Source organism: Musa acuminata, chromosome BXJ1-7, assembly GCF_036884655.1.
Source record: "Musa acuminata AAA Group cultivar baxijiao chromosome BXJ1-7, Cavendish_Baxijiao_AAA, whole genome shotgun sequence".
Classification (NCBI taxonomy): domain Eukaryota; kingdom Viridiplantae; phylum Streptophyta; class Magnoliopsida; order Zingiberales; family Musaceae; genus Musa; species Musa acuminata.
In genome coordinates, this window is record NC_088333.1 from 4,881,838 (window position 1) to 4,899,151 (window position 17,314).

The window sequence follows — 17,314 nt, forward strand, 5'->3', positions numbered from 1 at the left end:
TTAAATTTATTTACCTTTTATGCAATTTTAGATCAGAGCAATATAACATAATTTATTTACCAAGCATATCTATGCATACAAGTTCAGGGTTCCTGTTGCTTCCAAGGGAATCTAACAAGCTAAAAAATATTTATTTCTGTTTTTCTTCTACATAGAGGGGTAAATATAAACAAAAATCTCAAACTTTGGTGGGATATGTTTGTGCAACTTTTCTTTTCTTTATTTGATCACTTAAGGGGGGCTATCTCGGATTAAAAAAAGAAATTAAATGATGTCTTGTTTAAGTACATCATCAAATTACTTTTTTTCTTTATCCTTAAACCTCAAGCAGTGATGGATAAAGTACTGACAGGGAGACGTGATACTCGGGTAATTCTTTTTCTTTTTTTCTTGTTATATTTTTTCTTCCGTATATATTGTTTTGAAGTCAGACAACCCTTTCTGGAAGCATTTTAGGTCACCATCTATTGATATAAATTTTTTAAACAAATGGAATTGGATATTCTGACCGTAACCTATATGTTTCACTTGGATGTAGCCAGCGGTAAAAGGCCAAGAAGATTTAATTAATTGCAGAAAATGTTTAGGTGGCGGACTTTACCCCTTTGTTCTTGATAATTAATTGCAGATACCACCAGGAGGAGATAAAAGATTTTACAAGGACCGGCTTTTTTACTTGAGTACCTGATTGTTCACTTCCACCTAAACATTTATATGTTTTTGCGAGCAGCGGGGCTATTAGGATTGTTGATGTTGTGACTGGGTGAAGATAACTGTCCAGAGGACTGTAAGTTCATGCAACTAATTTTAATCAGCTTTTATTATTATTGTCTCAGATTCAAGAATTCCTTGCAGATAGAAAGAACCATTTTGATTCTCGCGAGTACTTGGGAGTCTAATTGTTGTTTCTTCAGGAGGAATTCCTGGACTCCTGCGTACATTATGGATCATCGTTTATGGATCCTTTTTTTGCAGAATGTTTTGTTATCCAATTGGGTAAACCTCATCAAAAAGGACATTACTATTGACATGAGAGGCGCAGCTGATGGCATATTTGCTTCGGTTCCTCTATGGACCAAGTTATGTGCATGTCATATTGCCTTTTGTGTTGTCAAAATCCCATTTTGTCAATTTTATGATTCAAGATTGTGACGCGAAATCGTAAAACGAACTGCGGTAAGCCTGCAGAGCACATTCTCTCTCTCTCTCTCTCTCTCTCCTTTGACGATGCTTGGAGTTTTATTTCTTTTCTCGAGTACAGTGTCATGCAAACTCGAAACTCATTTGCCTCTTCTCTTCTACAGCACCTGAAAACCAAAAATAAAAAAAAGGAAATATGATCATACATACATATAGATGCTATATCAAAAGCATACTGATTCTGGTTCAAACAATAAAAGATATCTATTGACAGGTAAATTTGATCAATCACCTCAAAGCATGGAATACATACATATAGATGCTGTTGCAATAAACCCGTTCTGAATTCTACGTCTTCTATTTACTTCTCGGATAAAACCAAAGTTTTAACCAAAGTCCGAAAATCAATTTTGCACATAGAAATTAAGCACGATTCAGAGGGCACCAAAATTCCAAGCATCAAAAAGAATGTAGACGGTAATGCTCTAACCTACTACTACACACTGGTCTGCGTTTGTAGCCCTGAAGGATCTGCTACTGATTAATGGCATAAAAGCAGTAACTTAATTTCTTTCTACACAGAGCAATTTGCATAAAAGCAAATACACAACAATTAAATCTTTTCAGGAGTTCTGGTCATCCACAATTGTTGCCGCCAATCAATCATATGATTCCATGAAACAAGAGATAACGTTTCAGTATTCCTATTTCATGCCTCCTATATGATCAAGCAGCATAATAAGTGTTTAACTCTTATTCTTTAAGAACGAAATAAAAAATAGAACCAGATAAGTTATTTATCATTCACCGTTAACGGGCAGACAATGTCCCTGAAAGTGGAACTATACCGATCACCAACCTTGTAACTCTCATCAGATTGGTATCCCAGCAAGGAATCACTTAAGCAAAGCTTATTATAATTTGGTAACGATAAAGTCATTTTTCTCTCATGATCAACTTGACTCCAGATTTCACCATCACCAACACGTGCGATCATGTGGTGAGCACCTACAATGAATGGGAAGTAAAGTTCTTTCTCTGAGAACTTGTTTGCTTTCCCGGCCATAAATCTGTAGTTTCAGCTACTTGTATGAAGTAAAAACAGAAAACATGGTCCTACCAGTTCTCTGATTCAGAGACTTCATTTATGTGCTTAATATGCCAGAACGCTCCACATAATCCTTAACAAGCGAAGCATCAGGAAATCATCGAGCTACGATAAGAAACGTTGTCAATATGCTACTGCTGCAAATTTTTTTTCATTCACTAGTATTACCAACAACTAAAAAAGAAAAAGGAAAAGAATTAAAGAAGATGCATCACTATTGTGCCAAGCATATACACTTCCGAGTAAAACCTGCACTGACTCGAACAAGATCACTTAACATGAGAAGAATGATTACATACCTCTGTATCATGTTCATCGAGGGGATACAGAGCTGCATCAGCTTCACAAAGAAGGGTCATCTGGAAACATGACATTGCAAACAAATAGAGGAGCTGAGGCGTGTTAGCCCCTTCTCGCATATGAAAGAGAAAAATAAGAATGCAATTAATCTCAATCCACAAGGTAAGCAGCTGTAGAAAACCAACATTCAAAAAGAAACGAAGAAAAAGACAGAAATAATATGCTAAAAGCAGTGACGGCGACCTGTCCGTTCGGTAAACGCCTACGGACCTGAAGCATTCATGAGCATCGCAAAGCAAGAAAGCGCATACAGCCAAAGAACGTGTGGGGGAAAGATCCACGCCGTTCCATGCCAGTTGTGAAAGCAAAATGTCCGGATTCCCCGTTCCTAAAAGCTCTCGCCACTTCTGGTTCAAGAAATGGTCCATCGTCCCAAGAACTCGGTTCCATCGGTCGATCTAGTTCACGAAATGATGCGTCCGATTCCGTCATACCAAACAAGTACGCTCTCCTCAAGGTACACCACCGGGATCATGATCACCGCAAAGCAAGAAAGCGCATATAGACCAAAAACAGAACATCAATCAGAAAATAGCGAAAGGTCCGGTTTCCCCGTGACCAGAAGATGTCGCCCTTGTTGACGAGGACCAAATCTAGTTGAAGAAACGGTGCGCATCGTCCCAGGAACTCGATTCTATCGGTCAACCCAGTTCAAGAAACGATACGCCATCACAAGAAAGATTCCATCAGACGAGCTAGCAGAAAGACAACAAGTTAATGGCGTCTCAAAGAGAGGATAAGAAAGGAAGGCGAACCGAGGCGGAGGCTTCACGGGGCGCGATCCACCTTTAGGGCTTTGCATCGCCTCCATCCCTTGTCCTCTTCTCCCTTCTCGGTGATGTCGGCGTGGGTGCGAGGGAGAAAGGAAGCCACGAAGAGAGAAGGCGAAGAATGGACGGAGAGATCGCGAAGGCAAGAGAGAGAGAGAGAGAGAGGTTTTAGGGCATAAACAGAGAAGAATCGGCTCGTCGGCTTTCTCTGCGTTGCTGCGAGGTTTCTTGGAGACTTACGAAACGGGATTTAAATAGCTTCTCTCGAAGGCGTCTGATGGAGGAGGCGGAGGAGGAGGATCGAGTCCCATGATGCGAGCGCGACGACCGTACGATACGGAGCGACGCTTCTTACAAATGACCCCGGCTTCTTGTTGATTCGTGCGTTGCATCTTGACTGTACGACTATTATTATTATTATGCACAAATATCATCTAAAAATAATTTTTGAAACAGAAATCTTAGCAAACGGGACATTTTTCTTGACATATTAGTCCACCATAAATATCAAAATCATAGATGATTCAGTTTACCGTCCATAAGTAAACACGAACGGAATCGTCACTAGATGGTCTTACCACCGGTGTTGGACAGCAGCGAAGCTGCAGCGGCTGCAGCGGTAGGAACGATACCGGTCGAAACGCCGGGTTTTGAGAGATGCAAAAGCCTGTAGTGCAACACATCTCAGTTAATAAGCATCTCCAGACAGACAGAGACAGACAGCCGCGTAGCAGATTTACTTACGGAGCCAAATATTCGCAGAAGGAAGAAACAGCAGCACCCACTTCATTGTAATTGTCCCCAGCGGTAGGCGCTGTAATTTCAACCATTTGGATTCCAGGAGTGACGGGCACAGCCTCGTCTGTCGCGTGAAGCTTCGGCATTTTGTTGGCAGAGGTCACGGTGACGGTGATCGGCGCACCTCGCTGGAAACGGAAGGCGAAGCCTATCTTGAGGAGCTCGTGGTCCAGCTTGTAGCCAAGCGAATAGAAGAAGCGCAGCGCGTTGTTGCTCACTTTGCTTTCCACCATGGTTCGAACTAAAACTGAGATTTGCTCGGCGCCAGCACCTCTCATGGCGCCCCCAACATGGCGCACGGTCCTACATCGAGGCCAAATTTGAGTCATCATAAGAAGACAGTGTGCGGTGGCAAAAAGTTTAGGGCAGAGGCATACCAAGACGGAGTGGGCTGAGCTAAATCACACAAGAGGCGGATCTCAGAGGGCACGGCTGCAACAAATGAGGCAGAAAGGCAGGTTCTTTTGAGTGGTCAATCATGACGATGCAGACAGAGTTCAGTGCCACGATTTACTCACCAAGGCTCGGTCCACTTTTTAGACACAGCTCATGAACTCTAATGCGTTCCTTTGGAACTCCACAAAGGCCCTGAAGAAGAATCTCGAGGGCCTCGACATGCTGAAAACGAACAGATTTGTCATAAGCTTCCGAGAAGAGGAATATAGAACACAGACGTGTAAATCTTCATAAACGGACCACGAATCAGCCATGCATTTCAAGTAAAACATACCTGCGTCTCGATTATTCCTTGCACAACGCACTCCATCCGCAATCTACCTGTTTCCACGCCGTTTCCTTCGCTCCTGAGAACTTGTGAGTGCCGCAGAAAACAGATCCAAAAGGAGAACCAGAGAGTGCCACAGAAAACAAATCCAAAAGGAGGATTATTGGTTTAGGCAATTCGTCAAACACACGGCGCTCGGCTTGATTTGGTATATATTGACATCGCCAGGATATCCAAAACCCTAATTTAGCACATGATCACGATCCCCATAAGCGAGCGCGCAAAGTGGGAATCGTAGTCCGTAGTTCCTTCCATTGAGAGGGAAAGAAAGAAAAAGAAGGGATAAGGGCTTTTATGTTGTCACCTTCGAGCAGCGGCGTTCTTCCGATGCTTCCGTCTCGAGGACGACCAACTCGAAACAGCAAATTGCTTGTGTGCTCGGGAATAAAAAGAGGTCGCTTCAATCACGCGGTACACGATAACTAATGTGGTCCAGTGTGATACGATGACTCAAATGCCCTCATCTTCTATGGGTAGCTTTCGCCTGCAGGGAGGTTGGAATTATGTTGACGACTTCTTCCATGTCTTTGTCCTCTTCTTCTTCTTTTTGTGATCTTTTACATATTTAATAAGCTAACTTCGTGAGACTTTTAGAAAGAAAAAGTATTTGCTATTTCATTTAATTATACCTTTTTATCTCTTTTCTTTAAGATGGGAGAAATTATTCATCCAATAAAACCAAAGGAAGCAGCTTCAAGTCCTCACCATAGCAAAAATATGAACTGCTAGCAAAAAACTGATTTGATCCTTTGTGGTCGACATTTCATCCGTCGAGTCACTTCAAAGTTCAAATATAATTTTACATGAATAAAAAACAGGAAAATTGTTGTTGGCGGATAATCTTCCAGATTAATCTATTAGATATTCTTGATGTCCGATAATATCTATTAGATATTGCTAGCAAAAAGGATCTATCTAAACTTTGTGAAAATGATGCGCAAAAAAATTACTCAAACCATTCTTAGGAGGGGCACTAATGAAATGGACCTTGCAAAATACAGTCAACTATAGTTTCTACACTCATGGGCACTAGCACATGAGCAACTACCAAAACATGGAACTGAGAAAGGATCATGTATAAAATCTGAGAACTCTGAGCATGAGCAAGAACAAATGATGGGTAAAGAAACTCTCTCTCTCTCTCTCTCTCTCTCTCTCTCTCTCTCTCTGTAGTTCAGGCAAAGTTCCCGACATGATGCTAAAAGCTACAGGATACTTGATCTAGTTAACAGTTTCATATCGACAACAATAAAGACATTACTACCTAACACAACATTGCAGAAAATGTAAACAATGTGCAAAGAATTAGAACCAACAGCAGCCTCTGTGCCAATAAGATCATCCAATTCAATATTTAAGAGCAGAAAGCTAGTTGGGAATGGGTACCCCGTAATGCATTATTGTCCAACTTCGAAGAGTACTACCAACAGGCTGAGTCTGAGTCGACTAGATCAGACAAACTTCATCTCTAAGGGAAAAAAAAGTCACCAATGAAATTATACAACAAAAACACAACCAGACTGAAAAGAAACAAGTTTTATTCAGGTTCCGGATTTGCCTCATGTTCAAATTTGAATCTCAAATGCCAAACGATTCTAATCCAAAACTTATACACCCAACCCGATGAGATCTTACGTCTCAGTTGAGATGATCCGGACCCAGCAACATCACCAACATGCAATGCTTTCTTACATGTATTTGAACTTTTGCACCAAACTAGTTCCAAAGCAGATATTTCAATCTCCGATTGGTTACAGACAACCACTCACATAATTAGGATGATAACTAACAAATTCACTTCAACCATTCTGACCAAATAAATCTTTGGAGCTTTCTCTCAGCTTTCTTGGAGTAGGCAAAATACACAAGTAATCAAACACTTTCAGTGTCACTATGTGCCAGATAAATGTCTCCTCGCCTCTCCCTTGGAGAAAAGAGAAGAAAGAACAAGGGAAATGCTACCTAAATTAACTCTGAAACCAGAATATATCTTAAATATTTTTGTACATATATGTGTCCAGTATAATATGGCTGTCATGCACACAACTTGAAACCATATGGTTCAGTGCATTGGTCGGCGATTTGAACGTGGGCGCACAGGGGTCTTGGAGGGGCTCACCCTGAAAAATCAGGACACTTACCAACTAATTCAAGACAATAGTTTCAAATGACACTATGAAAAGCTATGTGAGGATTCAAAAACCCAAGAGTAAATTGGGAAAAAACTTTGCACCTTATTGGTAAAGATCCCAAGACAACCCCACTACAGTTCAGAGCAGCAGTTGCACTCTCAGCCTGCAAAAATAAATTTCAGGTAACAACTATAGTGTTGTGACTCTTAAATTCCAGCCAAAATGAACAAGATGCTGGTGATTAAAAATAAGAAAAAACATCTTTACGGCAAACAAGAAAACAACAAACGTCATTGAGAGACAAAAAGCGAAATATTTGCAGTCAGCCATTTGATAGTTTTGTTACTAATAAATATTCCAGGGGTTGATCAACAGGACAATGATCCTACCAAACTAGCTCAGACAAATATACTAAAATCGATGAAATTGGTTATCACTTAGAGGAGACTCTAGCATATTCAAACACTAGGAAGGAACGAAAGAGCATGGCGACCATGACAAAGAGATTACATATAAAAGAGACCACCTAAGGTATATAGGTGGTCAAATCACTGAATCTACAAAGTAAATGAATTCCAAATTTGAATACTTTGTGAATGACAGGAACTTAGTAGCAACAGCAACAATAATCAAACAGCATAATGAAAATCAATGCACTTTAGAGTGCATTGCAATATATAAGTTAATCTTGACTCAATGTTTATAATTTAATTATCTATCCTGTAATGTAAAAGAATGCTGTCAAGGCTTTGATGCCTACACACTGATGCAATTAACCAAAGAAGTATATGAATGGAAAAGACTGGCAAAACAACAATGATTGTCACTGACCAACAAGCCAAAAGTTATGTCTAGCAAATTTTAGCAAACAATTAACAGCGTTGGGTAGCTATCTAATATCAAGCAGAAAGCCCAGGCAAGGAATTGGATGCACATATGAAGTTAAAGAGTGGTCAATAGGCATTCTTGGTTACTCTACAACTTGCCCTGGCTTAAATCTCTTGGTATATATCAGAACCACTAGTAGTCTGGCTTGGTAAAATTATGACAGTTTGTACCTTAAGGCAGAGCAAATAATGGTATATGTTCACAGGAAGACCTGCTTTTTTATTTTAAATTCTATGCAAGTTGCTATAACAACAGGATCAGTGGATTGTCCATAAACTAAGCTACCCAAACACAAGGAGAATATGAGCAACTGTCGAAAACCAACAAGCATTCCTAGAACATTAAGTGACCATTCACTGAAAACACCCAGCCCATTTGAGCCAATAATCAAGAGTTATAAATGGAAGATTGATGTAAAACTCAAAAATGATAATCATATTGGATTAATCATGAACTTATCCCCATAGCTATTATTAGTTAAACCAGTGGCTAATAGTCTTCCACTGTCCTCCCATCTGCAAGTGAACAAGTGTAACCATGGTCCATGGATGACCATATATATTAAAATATTATCATTTATATGGATGTATCTAACACCTGTAGATATACCACATATAATACAGTGTTTGCTTGATATACTCCTGTTGCATATCTGTCTCTCATACATGCCACTAGTGCTTGCGTAAATACAATAGCAAATCACCATGTATCACAATTGTCATGGCTATCTTGTTTTTTTTTATACCATATGACACACGCACGCACGCAAACACAGATATATATATATATATATATATATATATATATATAACTTCGCTGACTAGTTATTTTATAGTACCATTAGCACATGGTAAAAATATAGATTTGTGTCCATCAAAAAGTATACCAACCAAGCTACTACAAAGCATGTGCATATCATGATGCAGTAACATAATTATGGTAGCTTTTCAAAAGAACATGCCCACTTTTAAAGGAAATCATTTGCATTTTCTCATTATTTCTAACTTTCATTCAATCTAAAATCATATTCATTTTTCAAACATTCATATTTATAAACTTGTCCCTTTTCTCAGAAAAAAGTAAGAACATTGGATTAAATGGTTCGGTATGAAAATATCAAGTCAAAGATACCAACCATTACAAACTCAACAAAAGCAATTCGAGTGGAATGATGATAGTCTCCAAGAAGTCTTAATCGGTAAACCTATAACAGAAGAGAGCCATATCATGATATTTGCACTATAAGTCATGTCAAGATGAAAATTACCAACATAGAACAGAAGAGAGGACACCAACCTCTCCACATATAGACTCAAAGAAGAGTCTAACATCAGCTTGAGATACCTGTACCAAAGGAATACCATTATAAAAAAACATACTGAGACAAGATCTACTTAGCTGGAGGTGAATATTAGAGAGTGAAACTTGACTCATGAACTGCAAATTTTGGAAGTGCCAAGAACAATAATTTGAGGAATGTTTGCCTCAACAGACATGCTACAGGGAGGAAAAAATAAGACATGTTTAGGCAGGATGCAAATGCGAATAAAATCAGTTAATTGAACCATAATGAAATAACCTGCTTTTGGTTTTAAGCCAGGTAAGAATAAGGCACTTTATATGGAATAGAGGAGGTTTTCCCAAGTATAATTTACACCAATTTAAAATAGACTGACCCAAAAAGCTGTGGGAAACTTCAATAATCCTATTAAGTACTATCTTTGAACTTGACATTGGTTCTGTCAAGGCTGAATTCCTGATTGCATTAATGGGTGAAGCTGGAAAATAGTTGTATTAAGCTGCCATGGAAGATGGAATAGATAATGTGAGAATTATCACCGACCTTCTTGTCAATATTTGTGCAGTAGATAGTCCTTGAACACATCTCGCGTTCATCATCGGACTGAAAGACAGGAGTACTTAAATAGTTAGACATTGAGAATAAAGACATGAGACAAATGCAATTTATCAAAGGGATATCATCGAAACAAAGGAATCCAACAATCAATTTCCTCATACCCTTGGCAAAAATGTAGGATTGACAGGTGCAATTGCAGTTTTTGAAGGAAGCACTTTAACTGGGTAAAACCCAAGCATGGTCCCTGACAGATTTAAAGCAGCTCTTGCACCCTCTGAATTTGCATAAGCCCAGACAATTATTGGTGATTTCATATCTCAAAATTGAGACACTAAATAGCATGTAAGTACACTGCACTGAAGCTTACCCTCATCAGTGAACTCTATGAAAGCAAAACGAAGAACAGTCTTTGGGTCCCCACACATGCGACAGTCAACAACCTGTAAAATTCAAAGAATTATACATTTTGGAAGAGTATGTATCGTTGAAGAGGCCTGAAAGACATTAAGGGAATTCACCTGTCCACAGTTGATGAAAAGTGCTGCAAGATCTTCTTCAGTAACCTACATATTATAGTTGTACATAAAGGTTTCAACCGGAAAATGAAAGGTAAAATGCAACAGGAAGAAAAATTGTCTATGGTAGATTGAAAAACAACATGTATCGAAAACAAGAGTCAGCTAATAAGCTCCTTAGCCATGCAAGCATTACATTTAGAAACAACACTAGGTTAAGTTCATTCTAAAACATGTGTCTGAGTAACATTCTGCGGAAACATCTAAATATGAACAGAAACAACAAAATACACCACATACGGTCAAACCCAAGGATGGTCCCCAAGGATTTTATTTCCTTTTGCTTTATCACATTGAGCAAAGATGTTCACCAGTAGAAATTGCTTATTATGTAATGCATTAAGAGATCTGAAGAGACATATAAGATGAACAATATGCAGAGAAGTACCAATGAAGATAAAAGTACAAGAATGATAATCAAGGATATAAATTACAGTTTTGGCTTTGTCATAGCAAAGCATCCAATCTCATCAGCTAAGTTGCCCACGCACATTGCCTAATGAACCAGATGTCGATCCATGGCATGCCCCCTAAAATACTTCTATTGAAGTATTATCGAAAGGCAAGGATAATATGTTCACTAAATCGAATATAATTACTTTTCTACAGCAGAAGAACTTAATATCTTATATTAATCTTTAAGAAATTTTCAATCAAAATATACTAGTTGGCTGATCAAAACTCTACAGACCAACATCTGGATATCAGGCAAATGCCTGGACACATGATAGAGTACAGTCTGAACAAAAAAGAAAAAGCAAGATCATATCGGACTATAGGACACTTATAACTACTATACGACCTTGCTTACATAGCTCAACATGAACATGCTCCACATATGCACCTCTCTACCAGAATGTTCGCTATTGACAGATACATACAAATCAACATATATCAAAGCATATCAATCTCATTGACCCAATCCAGTATTTTTTATGTGATTCAAGAGACTCAAATACCTGATAAACTGTATCTGCAATACAAGTACATGAATCAAATTATCAACCTACATAACCCCATTTCAATCCAATTCATCAGTTGTGTGTGCTTAAAGAGAAGCTAGATGCAATCTGCAATCAATAAGGGACCAAAACGAAGGCACGTAGCAGGAAAAAGAATAATAGGAGGACATGTAAACGTTTTATCGGGACGCAGATACTTATGACGATTGCAGGGTCGTGAAAGTAGCCAGAAATGCCTTAAAAAGTCTCATTACCTGATGATCTATATCTGCAACGTATACAGTTCTTCTAATCACCTCTTCTCGCTGTGCCAAACTCGTACGATTATTCATCCGGCGCTTCGCCTGACCGAATCCGTTCTTCATCTGACCAAGAACCAGACTCTTTTATGGGATCACACCATAAAAGAAGGAAAAGAAACGATAGACCAAGAACACAGCAAAAACCCTTACCCGGCTTCCATCGTCCCCGTTAGCGCCGCCAGCTTCGAAACCCTGGCTCGCTCCAAATCCGTTCGCGTATAGGTCACCACCAAAGGCGACGCCGCCGGCTCCGTCGGATGCGGCCTGTATATTGCCAGCGATGGAAGGTGGAACGAATTCCTCCGCCATCGGGTTCAGCTTCGACAGAAGATCCTCCAGATCCCTCAGCTCCCGCTTGGACCCCTCCGCGCCGCCGCCAGCGACTCCATCGGGCAGTTGCTCCAGCTCAGCCGACCCCCGATCGGAGGCGCGGTGGAACTTCTGGTCCTTCACGAGAAAGCCCGAGGAGGCGGAAGCGTCGTGGTGGGGACGGAGGGTGGGGAGACCGTCGATGGCGGCGGCGTGGTCGTCGTCCGCGAGATCCCTGGTCTTGTGGGAGGCAGGTTCTTCGGCGCGGACGAGATCGCCGGCGGATGGCGCCGAGCACGCCGCCAGATCGACACCGTTGGCGGTTTCGGTAACGGCCATCATGTGATGCACAGGCAAATTCGTCGTTCCCCTCTCGGTCGTCGGCCTCCTTCCCTCAACTCGCTATTATAACGACTACGGACGTCATCGGGCAGTCCATTTCATTTTGTTTTTTGTTTTCTTTAATCTTGATCTTTTGTGGAAAAAGAGCTTTGGCGATTTAATGAAAATGTTCCTTTTTTGTTTTTTCAATATGATATTTCCAAAGAGTACCTTTATTTTTTTTTATATATAACTAACGTAAATATCTTTCCTTCCACTACCCTTTCTCGTCGCTGCCTCTGTCCCAACGCTAGGCGATGCCGCCCGCCCGTGACCCGTCATCGGCGTCTCGACTCCTTGCTCCCGCCGCGAGGCCTCACCGCCTTTGTGGGGCGTCGCTCGTCCGTCACCTCTACCCCTGCTCCCGCTGTGAAGCCCCATCACCTCTGAGGAGGAAGGGAAGGAAGGAGGCGATCGAAGGGGGAGAAGGGAGGAGGATGAGGGGGAAAGGAGGGGAAGAGGCGGCGAGGAAAAGCAGATGGAGAGGAGGAGGGGAGGAAAAAGGCGACAGGGAAGAGCGGGTCGAAGAGGGAAGAGGAGGAGAAGGACAGACAGTGGTGCCTCGTAGTGGGGCGGAGGGCGACGGGCGATGAGCGAGGAAGGGCAGGCAGCGCCGCTATGCGGCAGAGGTGATGGCGAGGAAGGAAGGGCAATGATTGGCTTACGAAAAATACGAGACTATTTGGGAAAAATAAAATTCAGAAAAATCACCCATAAATATTTGCTTTTTAAATTATTTAAAATATCGGCATAAAAATCATCTTAAGATATTTGTTTAATGCACATAATAAATGAAGTCTCTATATTTAACTCGGCAAATATTTTGGTCATCTTTATTAGTGCAGACTTGACGTCGATTCACACCGCACTGCCAGCGAGAAATCCAAGAGTAGAATTGAGGAAAATATTTAAAGAGGTTTAAACGTGTAGGAAATATTTATCGAATAAAAAATATTTTTATCTTTACATTTTTTTTCTTAAAATAATGTATTTAAAGAATCAGCATCTATTATTCTTGAATTGTTCTTATCGTGATATATATATATATATATATATATATATATATATATATATATATATTAAATTTTGTAATGACGATTTTTTGAACCCGATACATGAAACATTCTCGACTTCACGGCCAATCACTTGCTCTTTATTTCTCCTTTGTTTTTTTTCAATGGACATATATGTGACGAAGCAGTCCAGTTACAATGTTCTTATATCGTGTTAGAATGTTTTCAGCAATATTAGATAAACACTATAACACTATAAAAAATATTATTGAGAAATTTTTTGCTAATTTTTAATATCCTTCAGCAATAATTATGAATTATATGATTGTAAAAAATTCCAAGATTCAACTTCGAAAAACTCAATATATATCTTTTTTTACACTTTGGTATAGTTGTTTTAGCAATACTAAAAAAATATTATAATGGAAGAATTTTGTAATCAATTTTTAATATTTTTCAACGACAATGAACTACATGTTTGTAAATATATCACATGTAAGATTTAACTTTAAAAAAACTTAGTCATAGTATTTTCAATGATATCATCGTTACAAAAAAACATTATGATATAAAGGATATTATCGATCAATCACCATCTCACGCCTGTCCTCCACATGGTATCTAGATTGGAAGAATGAGACAAAAGTTATCTCACACCGGTTTACTCATATGGATATGGATTTAAAACAAATAGCTATAAGTTGTCTCCACCATCGTAAGTTTGTTCTTAACTGTCGACTAGCAATTAGTGAAAAGATAGATAAATTATTAAGAGCATGATTCAATATCGAATTGTAATACCCCCAATAGCTTGCCGTATTCATTAAAAAATATAATGAAAACTAGAATATACGTTTTAACTATATCAATCATAATAAAGTATACCCAAAAAACAATTATCCCCTTCCTTAAATTCAATGGTTGGTTGATGCTATCTCGAGTCACGAACTTCTTACCTTTATGGATAAATTCTCATGGTACAACCAAATCAGAATAATATCGAAGGAGTAGGAACATACATACTTCATCATGGATCGAGACATATATTACTACCAAGTCATATCCTTCGAGTTAAAAAACGTAAAAGCAATATACCAAAGGATAGTGAATAAAATATTCAAGTATCATATTGGAAGAAATGTTGAAGTTTATATGGATGACATGATAGCGAGGAGTAAGACAGCTAACACACATCTAGTAAATTTGGTCGAGACTTTTTAAGTTTTGAAAATGTTCAACATGCATCTCAACCCAATCAAGTGCGTTTTCATAGTAGACTTAGGAAAGTTCTTGGATTCATCATGCGTCGAAGAGGAACAAATACATACTCCAAGAAGGTGTGAGCTATATTAAGGATTTTTGTCAACCCTATGTAGTTGAACTAAAGTTTAATTTGATAGCTTATCCTCAAACTAATGGTTTTGTCGAGGTCACCAACCGAGTCATTTTCAAAGGATTAAAGAAGTGGACCACCGGATCAAAAGGCACTTGCATAGATAAACTATCACGTATCTTGTGGGCTTCTCGAATGACACCTAAAACTAGGTCGAGAGAGTTATCATTCAGCTTAACCTTCGGCACTAAGATTGTCATGCCACCTGAGGTAATCTTTCTAATACATTGAGTTGAGAATTTTGATGGGAAAACCTTTAAAGAATAACTTCGTCGAACTCGACCTAATCAACAAGGTCAAAATAGAAGTACACCTAAGGGCATTAAAATACAAGAAAGTTAGCCAAGCTTTCCAATTAAGGTGTTCGCCTTTGGGGGGTTGGATTTGGAGACTTGATGCTTTGAAAAGCCGACATTAATGACCTAATTGGATCCTCAGATAAGCTAACCCCAAATTGGGAAGGGCCTTATTAGGTTAACGAGGTCATTCGAGATAGAACCTATCACCTCGTAATAATAGAGGGAGTGTTACAGTTAAAGATATGACACATTGTAAACTTAAAAAAGTTATACACTTAAGGCATCAAGCCTTATTCTGCCATATCTTTGACACCAATTGTAAAAAAAAAAAAAAAAAAAGAATATTTTCGAGGAGTAAGTGTTATAAGTTAAGGGAAAAAAAAGTTTTCTTACTTTAAAATACGACACCAACTCGGTTGAGCCTCTACATCTAAAAAGAGACCTCTACCTACCAAAGTAAATAAATGGTTGGGTGGACAAGCTCAACGATATAACAAAGTTAAGATACAAAAACTAGTCAGGTAGATAGTCCCGGCGACTCAGAGAAGGCTAGCATAACATAACATAACAATGGACTAAGCATTAGGGCGAGATGATAAGTTGGGGTTGTCATTAAAGGGGACCTGGTTAGCTGTCAGAATATTTTGATCTTTGAGATATTTGATGAATGGATCTTCCTCAATATCCACTCGGGATATCTTGCCTTGAAACAAGCTAAGGCAGCATAGCATCCGTACTGATACAAGGTAACTCTCAACCTCTCTAGACCTTTTCTTGAACCTGATGGAGGGCTTATAGTCGATAACTATCTCCTCCTGATACCTCGATATAATAGTCCTCTCAACCTCCAACGTCTCCCTTGAAGCCCCAAGCTTGCTATCTAGTCTATGAATTTACTCTTTTAAGGTAGGCAACTATTCAATCACACTCGTGACCCACTCATTGGTTGTGACAACTTACCCCACAAGCTCAGAGTTGTAGGTCCTTATTGAGTCCAACTCTCCAGTAAGTCGTAGTAGCTCATCCTCCATGTTGTAGCTATTATTATGGCAAACCATTTTTAACTATTTAGCCTGATTAGCAAAGCATCGCTCGATCTGTTCTAACTGCCTTGTTAGTTCGACTCTCCGAGCTTCTTCTTTGATGATAAGTGTTGGATCTCCTCTCTTCCTCTTCAGCTCGAGGTGTGTGAGTCGATAAAACTTGATCCGTGTAAAAAGAAATTCATCATGGCAAGAGTCACAAACAAATGTGCCTAAGGTATATGCATTGACAAAACCTAACTCACATAATGAGAAACCCACCAGGATGGGAGGTAAAAGACAAAATCTACTTGAGGTACATGAGTCAACAAAACTCAATTCACGTAAAAAGAAAACCATCATTGCAGGATATATAAGGCAAAATATATTAGAGGCACATGAGTTAAAAAATCTATCTCACTTGAAGAGAGCTCTCAAAGGCATAAGTCAGATCTGATCATGAAAACCGACTCACATAAAATGATACTTGTCCAAGACATTGAGATCAAGAAAATCCGACCCCCTCTCCGTCCGAGATGGGCTAGTCAATGCTTGACCTCCCTAGCTAACCAAGGTGGAGGGGTCAGGTGCCAACTCTCCACCCAAGGTGAGTAGGTTGGGTGCCAACCTCTCCCTTTACTTGAGGTAGAGGGGTCGGGGGTGCTGATCCCCTCTCTGCTTTAGGCAAGTAGGTCAAACACCGACCTTCTCTTTTGCTCAAGGCAAAGAGGTCAAGCATTAACCCCCACTAACCAAGGTAGAGGGGTCGAGAGCCGACCTCCCTCTACAATCAAGGTGGAGGGATTGGGCGCTAACTCCCTTTCCATCTTAGGTGGGTTGGTCATGTGCTGACATCTCACTCTGACCAAGGTGGGCAGGTCGAGCATCGACCCCTTCTCTGCCTGAGGCTAGTAGGTTGGGTGACAACCTCCTCCTTTGCTCAAGGTGGAGAGGTCAAGCATCGACTCCCTCTTTACACAAAGTGGGCTAGTTAAGCATCGACCCTCTCTTCGCCCGAGGTGAGCTAATTAGAATGCGTCAATTGCCTTGCTACTCGAGGCGAGGAGGATAAGCTCCCAACCCCCTTTTGTTGGCGTGGCCAAAGTAAATCAGTTTAGCACCCCTACTCCCTCCCAAAGAAATGATAAAAGGAGCGTAAGGCCTTGCTTATTGCTTACTTAGTCAAGAGGCCAAATTGATATTGTTAAATGTGGTTTAAA

General features: G+C 39.8%; 2 protein-coding genes across 10 annotated transcripts; both read right to left on the reverse strand.

Annotated features, from left to right (window-relative positions):
- Positions 1–997: 997 nt before the first annotated feature.
- On the reverse strand, positions 998–5,413 carry LOC103990459 (mediator of RNA polymerase II transcription subunit 18). Of its 8 annotated transcripts, XR_010514929.1 has the most exons (10): positions 5,265–5,413; positions 4,907–5,141; positions 4,695–4,794; positions 4,554–4,608; positions 4,123–4,479; positions 3,957–4,045; positions 2,548–2,657; positions 2,261–2,353; positions 2,000–2,148; positions 998–1,307 (listed from the first exon to the last, which is right to left on the reverse strand). XR_010514929.1 is itself a non-coding variant. In XM_065191138.1 (7 exons), exons 1-7 carry the CDS (start codon positions 4,940–4,942, stop codon positions 1,299–1,301), a joined length of 756 nt encoding a protein of 251 aa, XP_065047210.1. In that variant the 5' UTR covers positions 4,943–5,318; the 3' UTR covers positions 998–1,298. The 8 variants fall into 8 exon arrangements, 5 of the variants coding, with proteins under 5 accessions (XP_065047210.1, XP_009407879.1, XP_018683970.1 ...); XR_010514931.1 differs by having other exon boundaries at positions 2,000–2,353; positions 2,548–2,607; positions 4,907–5,317; XR_010514930.1 differs by having other exon boundaries at positions 2,000–2,353; positions 2,548–2,640; positions 4,907–5,317.
- A 1,353-nt stretch (positions 5,414–6,766) lies between these two features.
- Positions 6,767–12,397, reverse strand: LOC135678390 (polyadenylate-binding protein-interacting protein 11-like). Of its 2 annotated transcripts, XM_065191141.1 has the most exons (10): positions 11,828–12,396; positions 11,630–11,740; positions 10,357–10,401; positions 10,206–10,278; positions 10,000–10,112; positions 9,824–9,883; positions 9,277–9,324; positions 9,116–9,184; positions 7,194–7,255; positions 6,767–7,080 (listed from the first exon to the last, which is right to left on the reverse strand). In XM_065191141.1, the coding sequence occupies exons 1-10, from the start codon at positions 12,326–12,328 to the stop codon at positions 7,023–7,025; spliced, it is 1,140 nt and encodes a 379-aa protein (XP_065047213.1). In that variant the 5' UTR covers positions 12,329–12,396; the 3' UTR covers positions 6,767–7,022. The 2 variants fall into 2 exon arrangements, with proteins under 2 accessions (XP_065047213.1, XP_065047214.1); XM_065191142.1 differs by lacking the exons at positions 6,767–7,080; positions 7,194–7,255; positions 9,116–9,184; positions 9,277–9,324 and adding an exon at positions 9,425–9,477 and having other exon boundaries at positions 11,828–12,397.
- Between the last annotated feature and the right edge of the window lie 4,917 nt (positions 12,398–17,314).

What these genes read in the sequence shown, in the direction of transcription:
- LOC103990459 (XM_065191138.1), bottom strand. Translation starts at nt 4,942, where the DNA reads ATGGAGTGCGTTGTGCAAGGAATAATCGAGACGCAG. An exon ending in TTCTGCGAATATTTGGCTCC is followed by an intron (nt 4,046 to 4,122) that starts GTAAGTAAATCT and finishes GTTGCACTACAG; the next exon opens with GCTTTTGCATCTCTCAAAAC. An exon ending in GCTGCTGTCCAACACCGGTG is followed by an intron (nt 2,658 to 3,956) that starts GTAAGACCATCT and finishes ATATGCGAGAAG; the next exon opens with GGGCTAACACGCCTCAGCTC.
- LOC135678390 (XM_065191141.1), bottom strand. Translation starts at nt 12,328, where the DNA reads ATGATGGCCGTTACCGAAACCGCCAACGGTGTCGATCTGGCGGCGTGC. An exon ending in TTGCAGATATAGATCATCAG is followed by an intron (nt 10,402 to 11,629) that starts GTAATGAGACTT and finishes TATAATATGTAG; the next exon opens with GTTACTGAAGAAGATCTTGC. An exon ending in CATAGAGTTCACTGATGAGG is followed by an intron (nt 10,113 to 10,205) that starts GTAAGCTTCAGT and finishes ATGCAAATTCAG; the next exon opens with AGGGTGCAAGAGCTGCTTTA.